Source organism: Gossypium arboreum, chromosome 11, assembly GCF_025698485.1.
Source record: "Gossypium arboreum isolate Shixiya-1 chromosome 11, ASM2569848v2, whole genome shotgun sequence".
In the NCBI taxonomy this organism is placed as follows: Eukaryota; Viridiplantae; Streptophyta; class Magnoliopsida; order Malvales; family Malvaceae; genus Gossypium; species Gossypium arboreum.
In genome coordinates, this window is record NC_069080.1 from 45,507,880 (window position 1) to 45,535,709 (window position 27,830).

The following is a 27,830-nucleotide window of genomic DNA, read 5'->3' on the forward strand; positions in this document are numbered from 1 at the left end:
GTGAACAATTTGTGACTGTCTCTATTGAAATATTGTATGAGATTACCTGATACTGGAAATATTATTAGGGCTATCTAATCCCTGATGAATTCTCATATTATGAAAATGTTCCTTGATCTTAACGTTAGACGAATATATTGTCAGTCTGATTGGGTTATGATCTGCATGGTTCTGTTTTTCTCTGGTATTTTGTTATATTCTGCCTATTGAGAATCGATGAGAAATTGTGTATAGTGCCATGATTCTGTCTCTATTGATCATTGCTCTGACTGATTATACACACACACATATATATATATATATATGAAGAGCATATAGTTCCAGTCATATTTGTTGTCAGTGGTTTAAAATGATATTATTCTAGATTTCTTTATTCTGGGCTTCTCCATCTAGAATTTCTCTATCTTGGATTTTCTGGTTATATTTATATTGTAACTTGTTGATCATGGCTTGCATTTAGAGCATGACCTCTAGCCTGTGATTGATGTATATAAAGAACAAGTATGACTATACCTCTGAATTGATCCTGATAGTGTAGTGAAATTTCAAGTCCTAATGTGTATGGTGGATTTCTTTTCTCAAGTAAGTTAAGCAGAGTTAATGTATTCAGTTGAGGTACCAGTATTACTTATGCTGATGCATTTGTTATGGTCTTCGATTGGCATTATGAGTGAATTTGGAATGATGCATGTTGAATCGTTCTGTTGACTAGAAGAGAGAATTTTTTTGAAATATCAATTACGGATGAATAAGGTCGACTTGATTATGCAATCTGCATGGAATATATGTTTAGAATTTAATGAGATGTGCATGCTTGAGAATAAGATTTTATTTCTTCACAGGTAAAAAGATGAATAGTCTAATTAAGAAGTGTATGTTTCCTATAAGAATCGTATGTGATAAGAAGATCTGATATTGATAATGTGAAGATAATCTGGGTATCTAAAAATGCTGAAACGATCATTTTTTATCTTTGAGTATAAATGCTTGAAATGTTGAAAGTTTAAAGATGTATAGTAAGAATCATAAGAATTATTTTTTGCCGTTTGGGAATTAGAATGGAAATAGAAAAGGTTAATATGGATTTTCTTGTTTGGATCATTCTTGTCCTTGAAAGAGGAAAGTGATATGTAGTGTTGTTAAACGTTATAAGATGTGGAAATTATGTTGGTATACTCGAATGTAAGCTCACCAGATTCATAGAATTTTGTGTCTTTATGAATTTTGGATATCATGAAATTTTAATCTCCACTAATCGGATTGAGATCCGAGTTTCATATAATGATTTCTTTGGAAAGCCAGAAGAGGCTTGGAATAAAGAGTAGCTGAGGGTTGAATTGACAAATAATTAGATTATGTAAAATTGTAAAAAGTATGAGGTTAAGATGAACTGATTAGTTTTACTATTCGAATCTGAAAAGATTCGGGTGCGAATGTATATGTAACATGATGGTATGGATCGGACTTCTGAGTATATGAGCTTTCTGGTAGAGATTAAGTTTTAATAAAAGTATTGTAAAGTGAATACCACTTATAATTTTTGTATGTAAAATTTAAAGAGGCAAGTAGTAAAAGTTTAGCCTGAGTGAAAGTTCTTTGACATTGATTATAGGATTGAGGAATCCAAGTGACAAACCTAAAACCACTTTTCTGGTGAGATTTTCGGGGACGAAAATCCCTAAAGGGAGGAGAAATGTAAGATCCCAATTTTGGGCTTAGTCGAAACAGTGGTTTTGGGACCACAAATCTGATGAGGAAATTTTCATTTTTATTATATTTTTATGGTCTACGAATGATTTTGTGAAAATTTCGTTCGAAAATTTCGACGTTTGGGCACTCAATTTAGTAAAAAGGACTAAATTGTAAAAAGTGTAAAAGTTGAGTTTTATATGTTAGAGGTGTCTAATTGTCATGAAATTTTAAATAGGAGGTCCTTAAATGATAATTAAACCATTGTATAACTTGTTGGGCAAAAATGGCCTTGTTCGGGTAAAATTTGAAAGAATAGTAAAAAGGGCATTTTGGTCATTTAGGGGTAAAATGAATTAAAAAATAAATTTTAAACCCCAAATGTGTCCCTTTCTTCTTTCTATAGTAGAATGTACCAAGAACAGCCATGGTTAGGGTTTCTCCAAGCTTCCAAGCTTAATAGTAAGTGATTCCAAGCTCCGTTTTAATGTTCTATGTATTTTTGAAATCTCGGTAACATTATTTACTCATTTCTACCATTATTTTGAGTTAGGATTTATGTTTAAAAATTTACCCATGAATGATATGCATGTATTTTGATGTTTAATGGTAGAATATGAAGCTTGAAATTGTGTTAAACAACTTTTGCTAAGCGATTTTACTTGAAAACGAGTAAAACGACATAATCGGTAAAAATACCTAATGTTCATAACTACATGTTAGAGTGAGAATTTGATGTTGACATAGAAGGGAAAAATGATCAACATGTCATAAAACATAAGAAAATAGGAAGAAGTTTAATTTCCGAACCTTGGGGTAAAATTACAAATATGCAAAAGTTTAAGGGTCAAAATAAAAAGTTTAAAAATATGATTTTTAGACCTATATGAATAGTGTGACTAATTAGTAGGCTAAATGTGATATTATAGATCAAGGAAATCGAGATTTGGGTTTAAATCGGGAAAATACAAGGTTATGGACTAGAATGGTAAATTGCCATTTCTGGATCCGACGTAAGTTTTTACGTAAATAATTTATTGATTCTTTTTATTTTATTATATTTTGTTATCATATGAAATGTGGCTGCCTATAGAATGATTATTTGTTGTAAATTGCAAATTGAAAAAGGACTATGAATAAATTGTAACATGTTGGAAAGTGAGGAATTTCCCGGTTGAGCCTTCGGAATAGAAACGATACAAATGATCTATTGTTAGGTCACGTGTGTAGTACTAAGTGCAGGCTACTACGTGTACCGAATTATTAGTCGCATGTGTAGTACTAAGTGCAAGCTACTATGCGTACCCGATAACTTCGATCACGTGTGTAGTACTAAGTACAGGCTGCTACGTGTATCAGTTGGTTAGGTCACATGTGTAGTACTAAGTGCAGGCTACTACGTGTACCAGATAATTGGTCGCATGTGTAGTACTAAGTGCAGGCTACTGTGCGTACCAGATAGCTTTGGCTACAAGTGTGAAAATATATGCAGGCAAATGAGTATCAGTTATTATTCTGAAGAGTTCAACTAGAAAATCGATTAAGTAAAAATACATGTGAACTTCGATAAGACAAAATGGATTAAGTGAAATTATGTAAGAATGAATTTTAGTAGTAAAATAGTGTTGGATAGCAGCAGTTGTGTGACTTTGAAAATTAACCAAAAATTTTGTAAGTTGAATTAAATTTCAAATAAATTATGGAATTAAAGCTTAATGAGTATATTTTTATATAAAAGAAACAAGGGTAGCAAAAGAGTTATATATTATGTGATATACTAATTTTTGTGAGACAGTGTCAGAATGAATTTGAGATCCCCTATTCTGACTTGGAAAAATTGTTAAAAATTGTAGAAAAATAATTATGGGTTATAATTTATATTATTAGAATCTTTAATGAGTCTTCTTTCGTGAAAAAGAGACGGGAACATTATTTGAGTCTTGTACTATGAGATAAATAAATTTTAGTGAAGAAAGGTTGAAACTGTCTAACAGCAAAATAGGGGAGACTTTGAATAATAAACTGTACTTATTGGCTGGAAAAAAAATCTGAAAATTTTATTGTGGATTTATATATGAGTCTGTTTTCTATGAAAATTTACAGATCTTAATTTGGATTTTCGTAACTCCAGATATAAATGATTTAGTGACTGTAATTTAAGAAACCAGCTTAACCAGAACATGTGTAAATGTACAATTGGGTTAGTTTTACTATGAAAAGCAAGTTAGTAAATTGCTTATTATTTTCATGTGAGCTTACTAAGCGTACAGCTTACCCCCTCTTTTCCATTTCTTTTAGTGTTGTCAGGTTAGCTCAGGGTTGGAGATTGTCAAAGGCAGCATCACACTATCAAGCCAACACCTTGAGAGTATAAACACATATGCTAGAATTATCAAGTGAGTGGCATGTATAGGGACCTAGTTTTATAACATGTGTGTTATAGGCTTCAAAGGCCTATATAAGGGATGATATGCATGTGTTTAAGATGTTTTAATTTTGGACAAAAATTTTGTGGCCCGATTTTTCATGTTGTAAATGTTTAAGTCCGGTAACGTCTCGAACCTTGTCCCGGCTTTGGATACGGGTGAGGGGTGTTACATTTTCCCAACTACCTTGAAACTCAAGAACACAACATCTAAGCATATCTTCAAGTGTCTTAATTATTCTCTCAGATAGTCCATCAGTTTGTGGGTGGAAAGCAGTACTAAAATTTAGTTTCGTTCCAAAGCCGCTTGCAACTTTTTCCAAAATTGCGACGTAAATCTCAGATCTCTATCCGAAATAATCGACAATGGCACACCATGAATTCTAACAACCTCTGAAATGTACAAATCAGCTAACTTATCTAGAGAATAATCTATGCATACCACTATAAAATGGGTCGATTTAGTCAATCTATCGATTATCACCCAAATAGCATCTCTCTTTCTTGGAGTCACCGGTAACCCGGTCACGAAATCTATAGTGATCCGATCCCATTTCCACTTAGGGACCACAATAGGCTGGAGTAAACCAAAGGGTACTTGATGTTTAGCTTTAATCAAACATCTTGTCACAAATTCTAAGATATCCCTTTTTATGTCATTACACCAATAAACTTTCTTCAAATCATTGTACATCTTCGTACTTCCCGGATAAACTGACATATCACTGTTATGTGCCTCGTGTAAAATAGTCTGGATCAACTCGGCATTTTTCGGAACACAGATTCTTCTTTGAAATCTTAAGCATCCATCAGAGTCAATCTGAAAGTCAGGTTCACTGGTTGCTTTACACTGAACTTTCTTAGCTTGTAATTCCTCATCAGATTTTTAAGCTTCACAAATCTAAAGGAGAAGAGTCGGCCTAGCTCTCAATTCAGCTAAAATGGAACCATCGTCATATAAGGTCATCTATGTATTCATTGCCCTCAAAACTAATAGAGACTTCCTGCTTAAAGCATCGGCGACCACGTTCGCCTTTCCCAGATCGTAATCAATTATAAGCTTATAATCTTTTAACATTTCCAACCATCTCCGTTGTCTTAAATTTAAATCTTTTTGAGTCATCAAATACTTGAGGCTCTAATGATCAGTATAGACATGACATTTTTCCCCAAACAAATAATGACGCCAAATCTTCAAGGCAAACACTATGGCGGCCAATTCCAAATCATGAGATGGATAATTCTTCTTTTGAGGTTTCAGCTATCTCGAAGCATAAGCTACAACTTTTCCTTCTTGCATAAGCATACATCCTACACCATTCAATGACGCATCGCTGTAGATTACAAATTATTTCCCTGGTTCTGGTTGTACCAGCACTGTCGCCTCAGTCAATAGCATTTTCAACTTTTCAAAGCTTTGTTGGCACTTTTATGTGCACTCAAACTTAACATCCTTTTGCAGCAGCCTCGTCATAGGAGAAGCTATCATAGAGAATCATTTTACTAACCTTCGGTAATAATCTGCTAAGCCCAAAAAGCTCCTAACTTCAGTTACATTCCTTGGAGGCTTCCATTCAACAATGGCAGAAATTTTACTAGGATCAACCCGAATACCATCATTGGAAACAATGTGGCCTAAGAATCCAACTTCCTGAAGCCAAAACTCACTTTTACTAAACTTGGCATATAATTGTTTATCCCTCAAAGTCTACAAAACAATCCTCAGATGTTCGGCATGTTCTGTCTCATCTCTAAAGTAAATTAAAATATCATCTATGAACACTACAACAAACATATCCAAGTATGGACGAAATATTCTATTCATTAAATCCATAAACATAGCCAGAGCATTCGTCATTCTAAAAGGCATAACAAGGAATTCGTAGTTACCATACCTTATTCTAAAAGCAGTCTTAGGTGCATTTGTCTCCTTAACTATAGCTCGTAATAACCGGACCTCAAATCTATCTTGGAGAACCATGTTGCTCAATTTAGCTGATCAAACAAATCATCAATTCTTGGCAATGGATATTTGTTCTTAATCGTTACCTTATTAAGTTGTCAGTAATTAATATATAATCTCATAGAACCATCTTTCTTCTTTACGAATAACACGGGAGCACCCCAAGGTGAGAAACTGGGTCTCGCAAAGCCTTTGTCAACCAATTCTTGCAATTGTGACTTTAATTCCCTTAACTCCGTCGGAGCCATCCTATACAGAACGATAGAGATAGGTGCAGTACCTGACATTAACTCAATACCAAATTCAACTTCCCTAACTGGGGGTAAACCTAGCAATTCTTCCGAGATCACATCCGCAAACTCACATACAACAGGCACTGATTCGACTTTCAACTCAGGTTCCTTTGTATTCAACACATAAGCTAGATATGCTTCATATCCTTTTCTCATACATTTCTAAGATGTCATCAAAGAAATTACGATTGGCAAGCCACTAAGTTCATCTGATTTGACTTGAAGGACTTCACCATTCTCATGTCTCAATTCCATAACATTCCATTTACAATCTACTATAGCACCATGAAATGTCAACCAATCCATACCCAAAATAAGATCAAATTCATCAAACGGAAACAACATCAAGTCGGCCGGAAAACAAAGACCTCTAATCATCAAAGGGCATTTCTTGCATACTTTATCGACTAAGACGTGTTTGCCTAACGGGTTTGACACTCTAATCACAAATTCTGTAGACTCCACGAGTAAATTCAAGCTAGATGCCAATTTCATACATGCATACGAATGCTTCTTCACGTGCTCGTATGGCATAGGCACTAACCAAAGCCCTAGCCTCAGATAGTACTTTCGTCTCTCGTGTAATATTTTTGCTACCACCTCCAGTACCGGTGCTTTTCGGGGGTCTCGCATTTGATGTCGAACCACTCTGTCTTGCATTTTGAAATCTCTCATCCGTCTCGAGACAATCTTTAATAAAGTGGTTTTGAGAACCACATCTATAACACGTCCCATCATTCCTCCTACATGAGCCTGGATCACATCTTCCTCAATATTCACACTTAGGTCAACGAGGTTTAACGTCTCCTACACTAGCAACAGATGTAGCCTGAGTCCGGAAACCCAAACTTTACTTCTTACAATTTTCATGGGAGCATCCTACCAATGCATAAGAACGAGAATACACATATTTAGATATCTTAGACTGAGTTGAGGTCGATCTGTTCATCATTTTCTTTCGCCTATCTATAGCTTCTTACTCGGCTTTCTTCTCCCTTGTCAATTCTTCAGCCTTACATATCTGTTCAACGAGCTCAACAAATTTCTTTAGTTCAAGGATGCCCAGTAACTCGCTGATATCCTTATTAAGTCTATCCTCAAACCTCCTGCACATCTTAGCCTCAGTGGGCACAAATTCTTGTGCATACTTACTAAGCCGGATAAACTCTCGTTCATATTCAGTAACCGACATGCGACCCTGTTTAAGTTCAAGAAATTCCTTAGTTTTTTTATCGATAAACCTCTCACTAATATACTTCTTCCAAAATTCCTCCTAAAAGAAGTCTCAAGTAACCACCTCCTTAGGCACAACCGAAATCAAAGTCTTCCACCAATGGTAGGCATCATCCCTCAACAATGAAATTGCACACTTCGAACACTCTTTAGGTGTATAAGACAGTTCATAGAACACCCGAATAGAATTCTCGAGCCAAAACTCGGCTCTCTCAGCATCATCCTTAGTGTTAGCTGTAAACTCCTCTACTCTTTGTTTCTGAATCTTATCCACAGGAGTTTTAGAAAATCTCATAAAATCTATACCTCAGGGCATCACGAGTATAGGCTGAGGGTTCAGAAGGGTGGAGGAGGTTGCGTCTGAGTGGCTGGGTTCGCACGGACGAACTCAACATACCAATCATTCATTATTTGAAAGAAGGCCTCTCTAGCCTTCCCCCTTGGCTCAGGTCTACTTTTTTCAGGCACCGTCCCTAGAGCGGGGGCTGGTGCATTACTTTCTATGTCATCTGCTACAGCACGGTCGAGATCCATTACTATAAGAAAAACACAGTTTAATATCCTCAAGATTCGTCACACCATCACAATTTACGCATGGCATGTATAGCTAGACACAGACACACACTACGTAGTCCAAGAACCGACTAAACCGTAGCTCTGATACCAATAAATGTAACGCCGTTTACCCGTATTTGATGCCAAAATAGGGTACGAGGCATTCCCAAACTTAAGTAGAACCAAACATACAGAACTGGGCCATAAAATTTCATTCAAACTAAAACCAATCAATTAAAGTCAATTTGTCCCTATTATGGACCTATGAGGCCCAAAACATACATCATTAGCGGTTGGGACTAAACCGAGAACTTAAGGAAATACTAAGAAAATTTCTAGGTTAAAGCCTCACACGCTCGTGTGCTTAGGGACACGCCCATGTCTCACACCCGTGTGGAATTATTGGATTTATTTTTCAATTCGAACCTACAGGGGTTTTCACACGGCAGAGCACACGCCTGTATCCTTGGTCCGTGTTCCTCATACGGCCTGGCACACGCTTGTGTAGTAGCCCGTGTGATTTTAGCGAGTATTCTGTTTATGACATCATCATACAAATTTGAGGCACACGGCCAAGCACACACCCGTGGCCAGAGGTTGTGTCCTCCACACGGTTGAGACACACGATCATGTCTCTGCCCGTATGTTTACTACCATGCATGTTAACCTAAAGTTCAAGGTGCAGGGGACACACAGCCGAACGACACGTCCATGGGGCTGACCATGTGCCACACACGGCCTAGACACATACCCGTGTGTCTACCCGTGTGGACCATTTGGAGGCTACTCTCCAAGCCATTGTCACCCTTAAAGAATCATACACTTCCATATGTTCAATGGCATATCCCATGATATATTTGGACACTTAAACATGCAACATTATAGCATCACTATGACCTCTTTTTATGCTAGTCCATTAGTATTCACACAACCTTCTCTTTTAGTCATTTCAACCAATTTCATGGTTTACCATATCCCTTATTATCAATCTATTATGAGTGCTAAATTATGCAACCACATACTAGCAAATAAATAGTCATCCATCAAACCAACACATACACATCTTAGTATGCATGTAAAGGTAAATTTAGAGATACATCTCAATCATTAATATGGACCAAATCACATGGCCACATACAAAATAATCAATGCCCAAATGAGCCATTACACTTGGCTACTTCAACATGACACATATACACAAAATAGACAAGTTTCCTATATATGCCATGACCAAAATAATTGAACCCTTTTATACCCAAAATCCTTGAAGATAGTGTGATCCGAGCTCTGACTTCTCCCGATCCTTTGAGCTAGCTTGACGTATCTAAAGAGAAGGGAAAAGAGAGGAGGGTAAGCTATAAAGCTTAGTAAGTACACATACAAATAATCTACATTTTTGCAATTATTGATAATCTACGTATAATTTCTTATCCATTATGATACTTTTCATCATGTCATATATATATACTTACCTTCCATATTCATATGCAAATGCTTATCCAAATACATATCTTTCCATAATATCATCATATACTAAGTCCTCATAGGGTTTTAGCACACACCTGTGCTTGGCTTACTTAAATTTTACTTTCGGAATTCATATTACGTTACCCGTTGAACACTTGGAATATGATTCGAACACACGGAAGAAATGCACAGAAGTGCCTGAATGTAGCCTTGGCTACCTGACAGAAAGTGCACTGAAGTGCCTCATAGCACAGAATCACATGCCGCTCTCAACGGGGCTACTCAAAGAGCTAAAGGAGTATCCAAACATAACTCAGGATACCCTGCACCCAGACCCTAGCATGTATCACATATTAAATGAGCTCATAACACACATGACTATCCTAGTGACATGTCACTTGTATCTTCAACTATTCTTAAGGTTCAAACAGGATTTTAGACTTCTAGACCTTTACCGAACATACTAGCATGATGGTTTCTTTCACATAGCCAACGTCTCATAATCATATAGCAAAGCATCAAAACATGTTATATTATCAACATAGCCAAATAAGCATATTAAGCATACATACATCAATAAATCATTTAATAACAATAATTAATGTATTTATTTGCACATGTACTTATCTTGATATAAAATATTAGAAATCTAACCTAAACCTCGTAAACCTTGTGCTTTCCCCAATCAAGGCCTGTATCTCGATTCTCTTGATCTATAATACCAAATTTAGCTCACTTAATACATACATTACTCAAAACAATCCAAAATTCATATTTGGGTTTGATTACTATTTTACCCCTATACTTTCATATATTTGTAATTTAGTCCCTAGGCTCGAATAATACAATGTATAGGATTTCTTAGTTACCCAAGTCTAACCGAACATTTTTCATGTTCATAACAGCCCACATTTTCTTTCCTTTCACATTTTTCTACCCTCTTCTACTTCTGTTACAAAATAGTCCTTAAAGCCCTTTTTCATAAAAATCTACTTAGTAAAAGTTGTTTACCATCTTTTAAACTCTCATATCCTTCCATAAATCATCAAAACATAAGCTTCTCATGCATGGGTAAATTTCTAAACATGAACCCTAGCATGAAATATGTATAGAAAAAGAAAGTGCAAGTTACCGATATTTCAAAAATGCGAAGAACATTAAAAATAGGGTTGGGAGCACTTACTATAGAGCTTGGAAAGCTTGAAAACCCTAGCTATGGAGAACCCTAAAATTTTGACAGCAACATGGAGAGAATGAGCTAATTTTTTACTTATTTTCTTTTTTTATTTCATTAATATACCAAATGACCAAAATGCCCCTAATGTCTTTCTCTAAAATTTTTCCATTCAAGCCCATTTTTGTCCAAAAACTTAGAAATTGGGAAAATTCTATTTAAGACCTTCTACTTAATAATCCAAAGAAATTTCATATAATTTTCTTCTAAAACACAAATTTTGCAAATTATTCAATTTGGTCCCTAATTTCCAATTGGACACCTTATACTTAGAATTTCTTCATGAAACTTTAACACATGCATATATTCATATTCTAAACCTCATAAAAATCATAAAATCAATATTTTAATATCATATTTGTGGTCTTGACTTGACTAGGCCTATTTTGGGATGTTATATTTCTCCCCCCTTAGGAACTTTCGTCCTCAAAAGTCTTACCAGTAAACAGGTTCGAAGATTGACTTCTTATAGTCTCTTCTAGTTCCCAAGTGGCTTCTTCAACCCCATGTCTATGCCATAATACGTTCACATTGATATGTGTGCCGAATGATTCTGATCTGAGGTAGTCTATACTAAGATAAGCGTATCGTAGCCCTTACGCTATGCACCTCGGTGGGAATAAGATGTCCCTAGATCTCTGAGAGTTGTATTGGTGGCCAAGGTTGAAATGAGAGGTTACTGATTTTGTGGCTAGATGTTTGGCATGCCAGCAGGTTAAGGCTAAGCATCAGCTGCCTTCAGGTTTGCTGCATCCAATTAATATTCCCCTTTAAAAGTGGGAACGTGTGACGATGGGCTTCTTTAGTGGGTTACCCTTGAAACCCATTAAGAAGGATTATGTTTGGCCGATTGACCAAGTCAGCGCACTTCCTACCGACTCGTACTGATTATTCTCTGCAGAAGCTGGCGAAGCTTTATATTTCAGAGATAGTGAGACTGCATGGGGTACTGGTTTCAATCGTCTCTGATAAGGATCCTTATTTCACGTCTTGATTTTGGGAAAGCTACATGAGGCTTTGGGTTCAAGGTTGGACTTCAGTACTGCGTTCCATCTCCAGACCGATGGTCAGTCAGAAAGGGTGATTCAGATACTGGAGGATATGTTGAGGAGCTGTGTGATTGATTTTCGAGGTAGTTGGGAGGACTACCTGCCATTAGCCGAGTTCGCTTATAATAACAGCTTCCAGTTTAGCATCCAAATGGCACCTTATGAGGCACTGTATGGTCGTAAGTGTCGTACTCCTTTATGCTGGACTGAGTTGGCTGAACGACGTGTTCTAGGTCCTAAATTGGTTTTTGAGACTGAAGATAAGGTTCGACTAATCAGGGTTCGTCTGAAGGTAGCTTCTGACAGGCAGAAGTCTTATGTTGATCTGAAGAGGCTTGAGATTGAGTATTCTGTGGGGGACTTCATGTTTCTAAAGGTTTCACCATAGAAGAAGGTTCTAAGGTTCGATCACAAGGGCAAGTTGAGCCCTAGGTTTATTGGGCCATACTGGATTCTGAAATGAGTGGGACCGGTCGCTTATCAGTTGAAGCTACCTCCAGAGTTAGACCGTATTCATGATGAGCTCTACGTCTCGATGTTGAGGCACTACCGCTCTAATACCACTAAATGTAACACCCTAAACCTGGACTAGACGTAATGGCCAAATCTAGCGATGTCACATACAATGAAAGTTGAAAATGAGTTTGTCGAGTTAAAACTATTCTAGTTAATTAGCCTTTATCTTAGTTTGAAGTAAAACGCATGTTTTTCATTATAACTAAAGTCATATCTTTTTAGTGGAAGCTTTGAAAACGTTTATTTTTGGAAAAAACCATTAGTGTTCAAAGAAACCGTTATTATAAGAAAAATTGAGTTTTTATCGTCTAGCCGTTTTAAAACCGTAAAACAGTTAAAAATCCAAAGTAAAGATTTAGAATGGTCCAAAGTCCCCAAAATTTACATCAAACCTCAAATAATTAATAAAATCTAAAAAATTACAAGAATAGTCTAAATTTTACATGGGGCCACTGTCAAGTCCTTCGCTGCGCTAATCCGTCAAGTTTTGGGATTACCTATACAGATTAAACAGAAAGAGTGAGTTTTCGTAAACTCAGTGTGTAATCCCCACAGAAAACATACACTCAGAAACACATCAGAATACAGTTTCAGTTTGGCTTTTGCACAATCGGATATAGTTTCACAATTATATTAGAGCCTTGGCCCATATCAGATACAAAATGTAGATACAGTAAATCAGAATCCTACCTACCAGCCTCTACACACCATCACCGATGCAATGCAACATACCATAAATGACATTCAAATATGCTAATAGCAGAACATACATTCAGTTCAGTACGGATAACATGCTCAGTCAGACACCATACAATCAGATCACATAATTAGGGGTCTAAGTAAAGCTTACCGACCCTACAATAGGTCCACAGTTAACTAGGGTGACTCGTGCAACATTACAGAATATTTCAGAAAAATGAGCTCACATGCCTGTGTGGCCCACACGGCCCAAATTGGCCTTCGCCGTATAGATCACATGACCTGGCCCAAAATCTCACACACTCGCGTGCTTTTACCCGTGTGGCCCACACGGCTCAAATCAATGTAGCCAGTATCTCGTACACAACCTACCTGGCCATCACACGGTCGTGTCATGCGCGCATGGCCTGGCTCATCGATCACACGCCCGTATTCCATCACACGGCCTACCACAACGGCGACTACACTCCCGTATGGCGTCAACAGAATACTTTTTCGACTTTTTATCGGATCTCGTTTTTTGTGTTTCGGGTACACGCCCGGTACGTTTTTGATGTAGAAACACTCTCGAGATATCCAGCACCTATAATTGACCAATACTTTCCCAACTTAGTCACTTAAATCGTTATTCGATCGAAAACTTGACGAGATATTCCAACTTAAAACCATTAAATCCCTTACCTTTGAACGAAGACCGGCGAATTCGCACTCTATAGCACCAATAAAAAATCCACAGCCACTCAATGGCCTCCTAAACGCGAATTAAAACCTCATTTAGACAATAGTTTGATAACTAAAAGATAACCATACTTAAAACCCTTACCGTTAACACCCAAAGGTACAAAGATAGCAAGATGCGGCCACTAGGAAATAGATGGGAAAACACAAAAAGGCAGCATGGAAAAAGAGGGAAAACGGCAGGGAGTAAAAAAAAGAAAGAACAAACAGGAAACTTTTTGAGGGAAATAGAAGGAGAACCGAAAATTGTGTTTTTTGGGGAAAAGGATAATCATAATATTTTCTGATAATCACAGAATCTCAGCTTGTGAATATAATTGTGAAACTGTATCCGATTGGGCAAAGGCCAAACTGAATCTGTAATGGGCTTAGGCCTAGTCGGTATTTGACTGTATTCTGATGTGTTTCTGAGTGCATGTTTTCTGTGGGGATTACACATTGAGTTTGCAAAAACTCACTCTTTCTATTTAATCTGTACAAGTAATCCCCGGACTTGATGGATCAGTACAGCGGAGGATTCGACGGTGGCCACACGTAAAATTTAGACTATTCTCGTAAATTTTTAGATTTTATTAATTATTTGAGGTTTGATGTAAATTTTGGGGACTTTGGACCATTTTGGATTTTTACTTTGGATTTTTAACTACTTTACGGTTTTAGAACAGCTAGACGATAAAAACTCGATTTTGCTTAAAACAACAGTTTCTTTGAACACCAATGGTTTTTTCCAAAAATAAATGTTTTCAAAGCTTCCGACTAAAAAGATATGAATATAGTTATAATGAAGAACATGTGTTTTACTTTGAACTAAGATAAAGGCTAATTAACTGCAACGGTTTTAGCTCGACAAACTCGTTTTCGACTTCCATTGCATGTGACATCTCCAAATTCGGCCGTTACGTCTAGGCCGGGTTTGGTGTATTACAAGATATAATAAAATAATTTATGGAAACCCCTTGTTAATATTGGATATATGAAATATAATTTTAAATACTTTTTAAATAATTAATATAAATTATTTATAAATTTTAATTTGGATATATAAATCATTTTTATCTTTTATAGTTAATATAAAGGCTTATAGGTATAAAAAGCTCTTAAGAAAAATAAAACAAACGAAAAAAATAAAGTAAGCTTCTCAACTTAATTCGTACTCAATTGCACCATTGCTACTAAAAAAAAATCAATTAAACCTCTCCATTACCGAATTTCATCTTTGACCATGATGATCATTAAAATCAACTAATGGACTAATCAGATAGCAACACACAAAAAGCCCTAGTTTAATAATTTCATTTTCCTCATAAATATTCATAAAACTATAAAAATCATAAAAATAAAAAAATCATTAAAAACTTATATTATAAAATATAAAAATTATAAAATTGTAATATATTAATATATGTATAAATTATAAAAAGTCATTTATTGGTTTCTTATTTTAGAACTTGAACCCTAAAATCGAATAAACACGCTCAAACCAACTATTGGATTATAAAGTTTTGGTTTTTATAGTATCTAACCATACCAAAAATACTTTATAACATACAATACTTACCAAACACTTTTCAATTTTTCAATGTCAAAAGTATTATACTTAAAAAATTTAGAGATAAAAATAAATAATAAAAGTAATGAATTATCAAGAAAAAGAGTGTCATGCAATTGTCGCCTTATCCATGGAGAGAAATGATTGTATGAAACTATTACTCCACATCATCCTTATCCCTTTTCAATGGGAGAATGATAAATCAGCTTTTTCCTTTTGATTTTCAGCTTTTTCTTCCGGAAAAAATTCAAATCCAACTGAAAATGCTAAAAATCAGGAGAAAAAAATTGATTTGTCATTCTCTCATGGGAAAGGGATGAGGATAGTGTGGAATCACAGTTTCATACAATCCTTTCTCATCTGTGGTTGAGAACATTTGATATGAAAATGGCTCTGATGATCTGACAACTTTTCTGATTATTTAAAGATTAGTTTGAGGCCACATGTTCATTCTAATGTTAGGGGTTTAATTTCCAAAATGAGAAAGCAATAAATGCCTTTCTTTAAATAATCTTTATAATTTGTTTTTACATTTTATAGGTTTTTATGATTTTTATAAGTTTTATAAGTTTTATACGTTCATATATTTTTAAATATTATTTATGGTTTATTTATAAGCATTTATGAATTTTTATAAGTTTTTCTAATTATCTATTTATGATTTTTTAATTTTTAAGGGAAAATGAAAGATTAAACAAGAAGTTGTCATGTTGTTAGGTTTATTAATTGATTTTAAATGTCAACATAGTCAAATATGAAAATCATTAATGGATAAATTTAATTAATTTTTTATTAACAACAGCTCAATTGAGTGTGAATTAAGTTGAGGGTTTAATTGATTTTTTGATTAACAATAAAAATTCAATTGGGAGTGAAGTAAGTTGAAGGGCGTAATTGATTTATTATTTTTTAAGAATCTCGTATTCTTTTAAGCCAAATATAAATAAGGGACAAGTTTATAATTTAACACCAAATCGATTTTTAAAAAGTCAAAAGTTAAAATTTTTAACTTTTTTAATTTGACTTGAAAAATCAATTTAAAAAATTGGTTTGACTTAAAAAGAAAATTATCTTATTACCCTTGTTTTAAAATTTTGAAATTGAATAGTAAAGAAAACCTAGAATACAATGCACTTATTGTAAGATAAATAGGCATATGTTGTTATCAAAGGAGAATTGCTACTATTCCTACTGTTTCATATTTGATAAGAAAATGGTGGAACTTTTTTCTACTTCCACTTGACTGTAAAGATCTTTTAATTCACTGGTGAACCTAAAAAAATATATATATATATATATTGTGACATGAAATGAACCAATTAATTGCATCTTCTCAACAAAGTCATTACTTTTTTTTTTTTTTTGTTTTTGTTTTTTTTTTTTTTTGCCCTTTAAGAACATGAAAAGGCCAACTACCATAAAAAGCCCTCTTGCCGTAGGATAAGGAGTTCCCTTTCATTTCACAAAGGGCTGACCTTAAATATCAACTGGTTGAATATATATATATATATAAAGTATTATAATTCAGTGGCCGGACACACTGTTTAGCATAACCCACTTTCAAATGTTGTTGAATTCTACCGATTCTGAGTTGAGAAAACTAACCCTTACAACATGCTTCATCCCGAATTTAGATTATATTTTATTTTTTTTATTTAAAATATTTAAAATATAGGTAGATTAATTTTATACATTAAATAAAAAATAAATTAGTTTTTATGTTAAAAATTTTATTAATTTTTACTCTTAAAAATTAGTTTATTTACGTCAGCATAAGTACACATATCATACCATATATATTATTTAGTTATTTCATCAATCTTACTAATTTTTAATAACAAAAATTGATAAAATTTTAATAGAAATGATCACTTTACTCTTTGATTTAACGTATAGTAACTGATTTATTTATTTATTAAGTAAATAAAACAAAATGTAATGATTTTACAAACTCCCAAGTTGGAATCATTGTTTTGCCCATATTTTCCGAATATGGCTTTAGACAACCTTTGATTTGATTAATTTGAATTAAAAAATAAAGTATTATAACTTGTTGAATTTGAACTCTGAATTATAAACCACGGAATGGCTAAAAACTAGAATGATTGGAAAGATAAAACCTAAATTTAAGTGAATTACAGCCAAATCCGAAAATAAATCGATTGATAAATTTAAATTCCAAATAATTTCAACCTGAAATTAATAAAAACTTGAGATAATTTAAATTTTTAAAACTTAAATTAATCCGAATTATATTTTCTCAACCGAAAATCCAACAACCATAGAATTGTATTTGGCAGGATTAAATTAAAATCAAATTTTATTTCTTTTGAATCAATACTATTAGATCTAAATAAAAATGTTTTTAATTATTAAATAATAATTAAAATTGAATCAATTATGAAACCAAATAAATAATCTGGAATGAAGGGTTTTTCTTATATTATTCTAGGAGTTAGTTTTTCATTTGATTAATTTAATTTTTATATTTTTAAATTTTCAATATTTTTGTCTTGATCTAGACAATAGTAGATGAATTTGTTAGGTCAAATTTTGTTATTGTCTTGTATAAAGTATAAATAGTGGATTTAGTTCTTCCTCAATTTGATCATTATTTTTACTTTTATACTATTCAAATTTTAAAATTTCAGTCTAAGCTTAAAAAGTAGCATATGAATTATATGGTTTTTTTTTTGTGAGTATTATAAAAAACTAGCTAGCTGGCATGACATTACGCATTAATAATATGTTTGCTATATAAGATTTTGTAAATGGAAAAATTTAACTTAACAAATCTAATGGATGACGTTTGAGATAGGACTAAAATTTTAAATTTTGAAAAGAAAAAAGATTGAAAATACGTGTGAGTGTTCGGTTGAGTCAAATCAAATCAAGTGAAAAAATTTCGAGTTAATCGAATTGGTAAGTTATATTTTATCATCCCAACTCGATTTGAAATTTATTCGAATCGAATCGAGTGGAATGAAATTCGAGTTGAGTGGAATCGAGTGAAATTGTTTAAGTTAAATTAAAATCCTGTTAAATTAAAAACTTAAACATGTCAATATAGCTAATTCCATATTAAAGCACATAAATTCAAAACCATATATATTTTAAAATTTTTTCAAAAATAAATAAATAAATAAGATATTTTAAATAATTAATTAACTTATTTAGGTCCTAATCTTATTATTTTAGAAAATTTTTAAAACTTTAACTTTCTTTATATATTTTTTTTATAATTTTTTAAAAAATTCTAAATTTAAAAAAAACATATATTTTGGAATTTTTATAAATATTTTGATTTTTAAAAATTATTTTCAATTATTTTGAAATTTTTGTTGAGAGAGACCAAGTTGCTAATTTTCAAAATTAGCAAGGACCAAAAGGGTATTTACACCAATCTGTTATTCAAATTATTTGAATTATTCAAGTTCACTTGAATAATTCGAATAACTCGATTCGGTTAACTCGGAATTCAAATTTTTTTTCGATTTTTTCAAATCGAATTGAGTTTTGCTCACCACTAATTAAAAATGACCAAATTTGAATACTGGGACTAAATCTACAACTTACACATATATAGGGGCTATTAACAGAATTTGACATTTTTTGCATTAAAGATTTTTGCGGTTTTCATGGTTTGCACCCAACAATTAGACTCCACCGTATTCCGTACCGTGGCCCGGACTCTTAGGACTTTTTGCTGTGTACTTTTCTACGTACACATTAAATTCAACCATCCCCTTCATTTTATAAATAGCCCCCGCCCCCCCTCCCATTTCCCTCACCAAATTGCCTTCAATCCCCCCCCAAAAAACTATAATTTGATCTTTCAATTTCATAAGTTTGGACGTTCTTCGTACACGAGAGAAAGAGCAGCAGCTGTAGTAAGGAAGTACTAGTAGTTGATCAAGGAAAAGATAAAAAAAAAAGGTATATGTGATGGAGAATCATAATCTTTCCCCACCCCATGTGGATGCATCTCGACCCTCCCTCGGATTCCCCCTTGGCACCGCTCTCCTCTTGATCATCGTCTTCAGCTTGAGTGGCATCTTCTCTTGTTGCTACCACTGGGACAAGCTCAGATCACTCCGAGGATCTTTCGCTCATCCCCATGTTGATATCGAAGCCTCCCCCTCCAAATCCAACCCCCACTCGCCAGTACACTTTTCTCCCCCATCCTCCTCACAATCCACATGAATAACCTTAGCTTAATCATATATACAATTAATGTTCTTATGATGGTTTTTTCTTGTATTGACAGGTATTAAAGAAAAACCAAAGTCAGAGCTTCTCTGTGTTAATGCCAGGAGATGAGATCCCAAAGTTCATAGCATTGCCATGTCCATGTGAACCTCCAAGGGTAGATAAGGTTGAAGTGAAAGTGGAAAAGCCGCCCAAGCTGCCGCGTTTCCCAGTGCCATTATATTAGCAAATGCACAATTTGTTGTACATATTGGGATATTACATTTAATTTTTTCTTGACTCCAGGGAAGGGCACAGGTGGAATTAGTTTAGAGTTCACCATTACAGTTTCTTGCCGATGGGTTTTATGTTTGAGAGGTTCAAGACCAAAGGGGTAATGGACCTGCAAATCACAGAGCATGGTCAAAACAACATTGAAGTTGGATTAAGGATGAAGCCAAGCCATAGTATAGTTTAGAATATGATGTTAGGATTTTGTTCCTTTTTCATATTTTTATACTTGAAAAATCATCTTCAACTCACCATACTCATGATTTTCAGTTCTTCATAACCCGGTTTTCTTGTCTTTGAGTTTGATTTTCAACCCTCTGATTTCAATGGTTTAATGAACTTGTTATCCATTTCTCTCATCACCCCCAAAGATATAAAAGATCATGCCAATATATATATATATATATAAAAGAGAGAAAAAAATTCAATGTCCTGGTTAAATTTGTCTTGCTATTTACAGATTCAAACCGATCTGTTCAACTTTCAATATTATTTTCACTATATAAGACTCCAATCAAAATGCATCTTTCATTCAGTATACAGACCCTAGGTGTCCAATATAAAGCAATTTTTAATTAATAACTGTTCCAGTGTGTGGATGTATATATTTCTATTTTTCATATATTTTAGTCCAATAAAAATGATATTATGTTGTAGATAAAAAAGAGCGATTCGATCTTAAACAATTATCCGAAAATTAAAGCTGGGTTTAAATTGTTATCAAGGAAGAAGGGATGTAGGTAATTTCTTTACTGTTTCGAAATGCCCAAAAATGAAGCATTTGGGGCATAGAATTAGTGATTGAGGTGAAGCCTCCTTGTCTTTGTCTATATATTTTAACCAAAGCTGGAATTTCCAATGAAACCGAGACAATCCTGTCTCTTTGTTTTTTTTTTTTTTGGGGGAGGAGGAATAAAGTCTCTCACCCTTATCTATGAGCAATCAATGCTTGTCCCTCTCAAATATTAGGTCAGGTCTTAAAACTCCATATTTTATTGGTTTCTCTAAATTATTGTTACTTCCTATATTATCCTTTTAATACACAATCTCTTTGGCACGTCCAGCATCAAAATGTATTTATATGATATGAAAAAAAAGAAATGATGTGTCCTTTTTAATTGGATAAAATAGGAATAATTTATGAAATGTTTTTTATTTTATACGAAATTAATTATTGAAAAATTTATAAAAATTTTTACATAAGAAATAATTATGATACAAAATAACACAAACGGGTTATTGAATAACATATTTCAGCTTAACATGATTATATCAAAACATGACACAGAAAAAAACCACAACATAAATAAATAAAATCTTGCATAAAACAAATAACTAGTTATCAAAATTATATATGTATTTAATGTTTGGGTAAATTATATAAATCATCACCCAACTTTCATAAATTCTTATTTTAAGTATCCAAATTTTATTTTAATCACTATGATATTTCTGTTAACATAAGTCCAAGCTGACAATTTTATAATTAATAAATCATTTATAAAATTTTCACATAATATTTTAAATTCCATGCCATTAAGGGTTTAAAAAAAAAAAAAAACAAACTCTCAAAATTCTTTACCCCTACCATCTCAACCACCACTCTCAGCCACCACACTAACATACCCCATCGCTAGCCAAACCACCATGTGCATCAACCATCACCACCATTCTTCACCATACATTCACCACTCTCAAACCCACTGTCAATACCCCATCAACCACCATACCCAAAGCCTAACCAATCCAAATCCCTTTTACTTGGTAAAAATAAAACAAGCTCCAAATCAAAACTTCAAAAACAAAAAATAATTAAGTCAGAAAAGAGAAAAGAAAGAAGTAAAAAAAAAATCAAAGGAGAATAATTATAAAGAGAAAAAAATAAAATAAAACCGAGACTCATCTAATAGAATCAGAGTCTCCAGTGGTCTCCTTCCAATTCCGGACGGTGGATTTAAAGCTTAGACTGAGAAGAACAACATACCTTGGAACTGAGGCAATCAGATGGCCGGAGAAGGAGATCGGAAGACATTAACTCCTAGTTTCAAGGCTTTGAAGAGTTTGTGGCAAAACTAATATGAGATTTGAGACGAGAATGAAGAGGAGAGTTTTGGCGTGCCTAGTTGTCCGACGAAACCACCGGAGTAGGTGGCGGTGACAGCAGCAAGTTGAAACGTCATTTTTGTTTGAAGTGAAGCAGGTGAAATTTCCATGTAATAAAAATTTAATATTATGTGGAAATTTTAAAAATCATTTATCAATTATAAAAATACCAGCTTGGACTTTTGTTAACTGAAATATCATAGAGTGAAAACAGATAGTAAAAAATGATAGAAGAAAATTTGGATACCTAAAATGAAAATTTATGAAAGTTAAGTGATAATTTGTAAAATTTATCCTTAATATTTTGAATTCGATTTTATTATAAAAATAAACACAATATAAATAAGCAAAATAATTGAGGAAAAAATCTGTGTATTGGTCTTGATAATTAAGAGACAGGGATTCAACCCTCTCATGCCACGTACAACAACAAAAATCATGCCACTATGTATTTTCAAATGAACGCTACTATAATTATTTGTATATGGGATAAATTTATAATTTTCATAATCAACCAAATTGATTATCATCAAGTAGAAATAGAAATAGAAAATAGGTACGAAAAATGTGACAAATAATATATAGGTCTTTGTAAATTTTCATTTTCAAATTTGGAATAGATTTGTCAAATTTAAGTTTGAATTTATAAATGAGTAAACTATACTAATGATTATTTTAAAATAACATATTTCTTCTTTAGTCATTAATTTTTTAATTTAATCACTTTAATTAAGATAATTATTTGATTTGGTCAGTGCTATTCAAAATTTTATTAATACACTAACTAATTGTTGACATGATATTTTTTTTAATTTTTAAATAAAACTAAAAATTTTTTATAATTAATCTAAAATATATTTTTAATTTATATGAATATAAGAATTACCAATCTTTATCATCTCCCATTTTTATAGCTTATAAGAATTACTTTATACGACTGCATTATATGTAAGGTGTGTTGTTTTTAGTTGAGTTTTAATCGATAAAAGTTCACTTATCCTCTAACAAAACCCAATGTTAGACAAATGTTAGCTATTGGATATATTAAAGTTTAGTGAACTTGGGTGTTTAAAAAACTTGAAAAAGACCGAATCTTTTTAATTGCTTTGCATAGAGTTTTTAATTTCAGCTGTTGGGTCTTCGAATTCTGGTATAGAATCTTATTGTTTTTAAAAGCTAAAAAAAAGGGTAATTTCATGACACTGTGTTTGGGGTTATTTCTGGAATGGAGTTGAGTTTTTTAGCTTATGAGATTCAACATCCACAAATTTTAGCAGTTGGGTTTAATTATTGTGGTCATCTGGGTTTAATGCTAAAATTCATCAAATAATTGCATCATCTTTGTTGAAGAAGCAGTCAAGTAAGGTTATTTTTGTGGTGTAAGGGCAACGGAGCCAGGAGCGATAAAAATGATAAAAAAGGGGATGGACAGTGATGAGGATTAATGATTTTTATGGTTAGTGTTGGAGATTGATAATAATTAATGGTTCTTATGTTACAAATATAAAAATGTGTTTTGAAATAATTATAGAGTGATCCTTAACTTTAGTTAAAAAAAATTAATAATCAATTAGTGAATTAACGAAATTTTTAACAATGGTGATTAAATCAAACAATTATTTTAATTAAAATGATTAAATTAACAAAAAAAATTTAAAATAACCGAACATTATTTTAAAATAACCCTGATATAATTTACTTTTTATAAATCAATACTTAAAATTTGTAATCAAATTCAAATTTCCAAAACTACCATAAACTACTTTAGAAGCCTAAATCTAGAGAAGAAATTATTAGTAGACTCCACTTTTTCCACTCTAACATATTTAATGAGACTAATTATTCGAATTCTTTTTTATTTATTATGTATTATAATTATATGTTATTTTTAAATATATTTTTGTGTTTTAAATATATAGTTTTATGTATTATAATTATATTTAAAATATTATATATATTTTTTATATAAGTTTTGGAGAGGTGAGTATTCAAAATAGTTTTATAGTTTACCAATTTAGAAAGTAATTTGAATTGATATTATATTGGAGATAGATTTGGTATCATTTTAGAAGATGTGATGACTGATAAAATTGATATTATATTGGAGATAGATTTGGTATCATTTTAGAAGATGTGATGAATGATAATTTGAGGCAACAAAGCAATGTATTGTTGTATGAAAAAAATTGAACGAATTTCATGTGTTGGCATCACGTGGGCTTACGACAATGCCACTTTCGATTCCACAAATTAAGCTGAATTTTTTTATTAAAAAACTATTTTTGGTCTCTCTCTCTGTCTCTCTCATAGATGACCTAATTTCACTGTTTGGAGCATTTATTTGTTTTTGATTCCCTCCTCGTCATTGTTCCCAGTTTTGCTACAAAAAAAAAAGAAAAAAAAAAAAGCTTCCTTCATGATGTCATAAACGCAGCATTTCTTGCTCCTTTTTGTTTTTTTCCTTTTCTTTTCCATCACCATTATAAGGTTTTTCTACGTGTTATAATTTTATTAAATTATTAGTAGTGGTAATCCAATTAGTCAAATTGTACTATGAAATGAAAGTTGAAATATTTAATTTAAATTTTTAAATATCATTTTGATAAAAAAATACTATTATTTAAAGTTTGGAGACGGATGTTGAATGTGGTTCACACTTGACGTGTCCAGAATCATTAAGAGAAGTTACAGAAATTTAGAGAGTTATGATGGGATTGAGATAGAATTACAGTGAGGAATTCGTGTTTTTTAGAGAAAAATTTAATTATAGAGGAAGGGTTTGGTGTGGACCCTTTTATACAGATGATCTATTCCATAAGGTTGGTTGTAATGCTATAGGGAGCCTTACCAGGCATTGACTTGCAGGTAGCATATGGAGTTGGTATTAAAGTTATGGAGTATTAGAATCTAGGTATAATTCTAAAGAAAACCAACTTGAAGAGAAATATTGAATTCTATATTTTAACCCTCTCTCATCTGTGTACAATGACTTGGTATTTAAAGAGAGTGACTAACAGACTTTGGCTAACCATTCTGCTGACTATCGTAACTACCTTATAACAAACCACAACTACTTTCATTTAATACTCTAACATTCACCCATCTTCTCGACGGGTAAGATCCTAAGAGATTGTCGAAACTGACTGAAAAATGTCACGGAGAGGGGTTTAGTAAGAATATCAGCGACCTAGTCACAAGCAGGAACCTCACCAACAACAATGGACCCACTAGCAACCTTTTCGTGAACAAAAAATAGATCCAATTCAACATGCTTGAACTTCGAATGAAGAATAGGATTAGCGGCAACTGCAACGGCACTAGAATTATCACACCAGACAGTGGGTGTATCGATAGACGAAATATGTAACTCCTGAAGTAATGACATTAACCAAATAACATCACTAGTAGCAGCAGCATCACTCCGATTGTAACACCCCATACCCGAGACCGTCGCCGGAGTCGAACACGAGGTGTTAATAGACTTAATTCATTACTTAAACAGCTCAAATAATTTATTTTTAAAATTTTTAGTCAAGCTAACAATCTGCATCATAGTCGCTTCAAAATTCATATCTCGAGTTACGAAACTCAAAATCCAATTCCGTAAATTTTCCCTGAAACTAGACTCATATATCTATTTACTAATTTTTTTATAGAATTTTTGGTTGAGCAAATTAGTACATTTTATTAGTTAAAGTCTCCCCTGTTTCAGAGTTTGACTTCTCTGACCTCTGTGTATTACGAATCAAATATCTCCCTATACAGAGTTTCAATGACTATACTGTTTGTTTCTAATAAAACTAGACTCAATAAGGAATCTGTACATATAAATTATGACTTCTAATTATCTTTGAACAATTTATGGTGAATTTCAAAATTCAGAACAGGGGATCCAGAAATTGCTCTGGCCCTGTTTCACAAAAATTTAAACATCTCATAAAATATAACTCATATACCTGTTTTGTTCCATCCATATGAAAATAGACTCATAATTCTTCAATTCCATATATTATTCATCATCTAATTATATCTCTACTATTTTTAGTGATTTTTCAAACTCACGTCACTGCTGCTGTCTGAATCAATTTTATGGTAAATTTTACCTATTTCATGGTTTCCATGGATTAGCTAGCAATTTAGCATACATAACACCAATTATGATCATGATTAGCCATTCCAATGGCTAATCATTACCAAGCATTTCCATACCACTCAATAACCATATCATAAAACCATATACACAAAATGATTATAATGCTATACATGCCATACTCAAAATATACAAGCCATTATGCCAAGATGGTATACGGATAGTGTGAGCGTGCCTCCGACCGTTTTCGATTTCCGAGCTGGCTTGTCAACACTAAAAGGAATGAAAAGGAGGGAGTAAGCATAAATGCTTAGTAAGTTCACATGCAAATAGCAAGTAACATAACTATATAAGCAAACATAAAACATCATTTGCATAATCATCACCGAGACATTCATATCACATTTTCATTTATCATCTTACCATATTGTTGTTATATCGAGTTTTCAACCCGAGGGTTAAGTACATACCTGTTCAAAGTATTCATTTCACAACACTTACCAATATGTCCCTTTCATCTCGAGTATTCCTCCGCTTGAGTAAAATTTTACCCGTTGAACACATCGGAATATAATTCGGATACATGGAAAGTTGGCACATAAGTGCCACATATGTAGCCAAGCTACTATGTAACCCGCCCATAAGCGAACTCGGACTCAACTCAACGAGCTCGGGCGTTCGCATCCATGAGTGAACTTGGACTCAACTCAACGAGTTCGGATGCCTAGTTACATCTCACGAACTCGGACTCAACTCAACGAGTTCGGACATTTGCATCCATAAGTGAACTCGGACTCAACTCAACGAGTTCGGATGCTCAACCATCCTAGTGACATGTCACTTGTATCCTAATCTATTCCTAAGGTTCAAACGGGCGTTCTCCTCGATCACACATCTTTGCCATCTTCCACGGAATATCAAAATTGATACTTCGGTGATAGTTCATACTCATCAAGTAATTCACATAATTACATATTATTCAACAATAACCACAAAGCATAATATTTCATGATAATAATCAGCATCATATCATATAAACAACATTAAATTGCTTAAAATGACAATTATGTTACTACATTTACACATGAACTTACCTCGTATGCGAAAATGGCTACTTTTACCATTTCGTCCACAACTTGGTATTTTCCCCATTTTAGCCATAATTTTAGCTTTCCTTGTTCTATCATTTAAAATATAGTCTAATTAGGACTCACATTATTCAAATTGACCCAATATCATATTTTGGAAAAATTACAGTTTTGCCCCTAAACTTTTGCATATTTACACTTTTGCCCCAAAGCTCGTAAATTAAGCTTCAGCCTATTTTATTATGTTTTATGACATGCTGATCATTTTTCCCTTCTATGGCAACATCAAATTCTCACTCTAACATGTACTTATGACTATTAGGTATTTTTACCGATTAAGCCCTTTTGCTAGTTTTCGCTTAAAACCGAGTAGCACAAGTTGTCTAACATAATTTAAAACCTCATATTCTATCATAAAACACCAAAATACACAAATTTCACCTATGGGTATTTTTCCAAATATAAACCCTAGGTTAAATTATTGCTAGCATAAGCTTAATCGAGCTAGGGACTCCAAAACGTAAAGAACTTGAAAACGGGCTAGAATGGACTTACAATCGAGCTTGGAAGCTTGAAAACCCTAGCCATGGTTTCTCCTTGCTATATTCGGCCATGGGGTTGAATATGAGCAAAATTGGCTTTAATTTTGTATTTTAATTC

General features: G+C 33.2%; 1 protein-coding gene and 1 long non-coding RNA gene across 2 annotated transcripts; one reads left to right on the forward strand and one right to left on the reverse strand.

The window, feature by feature from the left end:
- The first annotated feature begins 19,199 nt into the window (after positions 1-19,199).
- On the forward strand, positions 19,200-20,169 carry LOC108472815 (uncharacterized protein At5g65660-like). The gene is made up of 2 exons (XM_017774372.2): positions 19,200-19,574; positions 19,678-20,169. The coding sequence occupies exons 1-2, from the start codon at positions 19,356-19,358 to the stop codon at positions 19,843-19,845; spliced, it is 387 nt and encodes a 128-aa protein (XP_017629861.1). The 5' UTR covers positions 19,200-19,355; the 3' UTR covers positions 19,846-20,169.
- A 1,468-nt stretch (positions 20,170-21,637) lies between these two features.
- LOC128283496 (uncharacterized) lies at positions 21,638-22,298 on the reverse strand. Its single transcript, XR_008273858.1, has 2 exons — positions 21,874-22,298; positions 21,638-21,682 (listed from the first exon to the last, which is right to left on the reverse strand). It is a non-coding gene; the product is annotated as an uncharacterized LOC128283496 (long non-coding RNA).
- Positions 22,299-27,830: the final 5,532 nt, after the last annotated feature.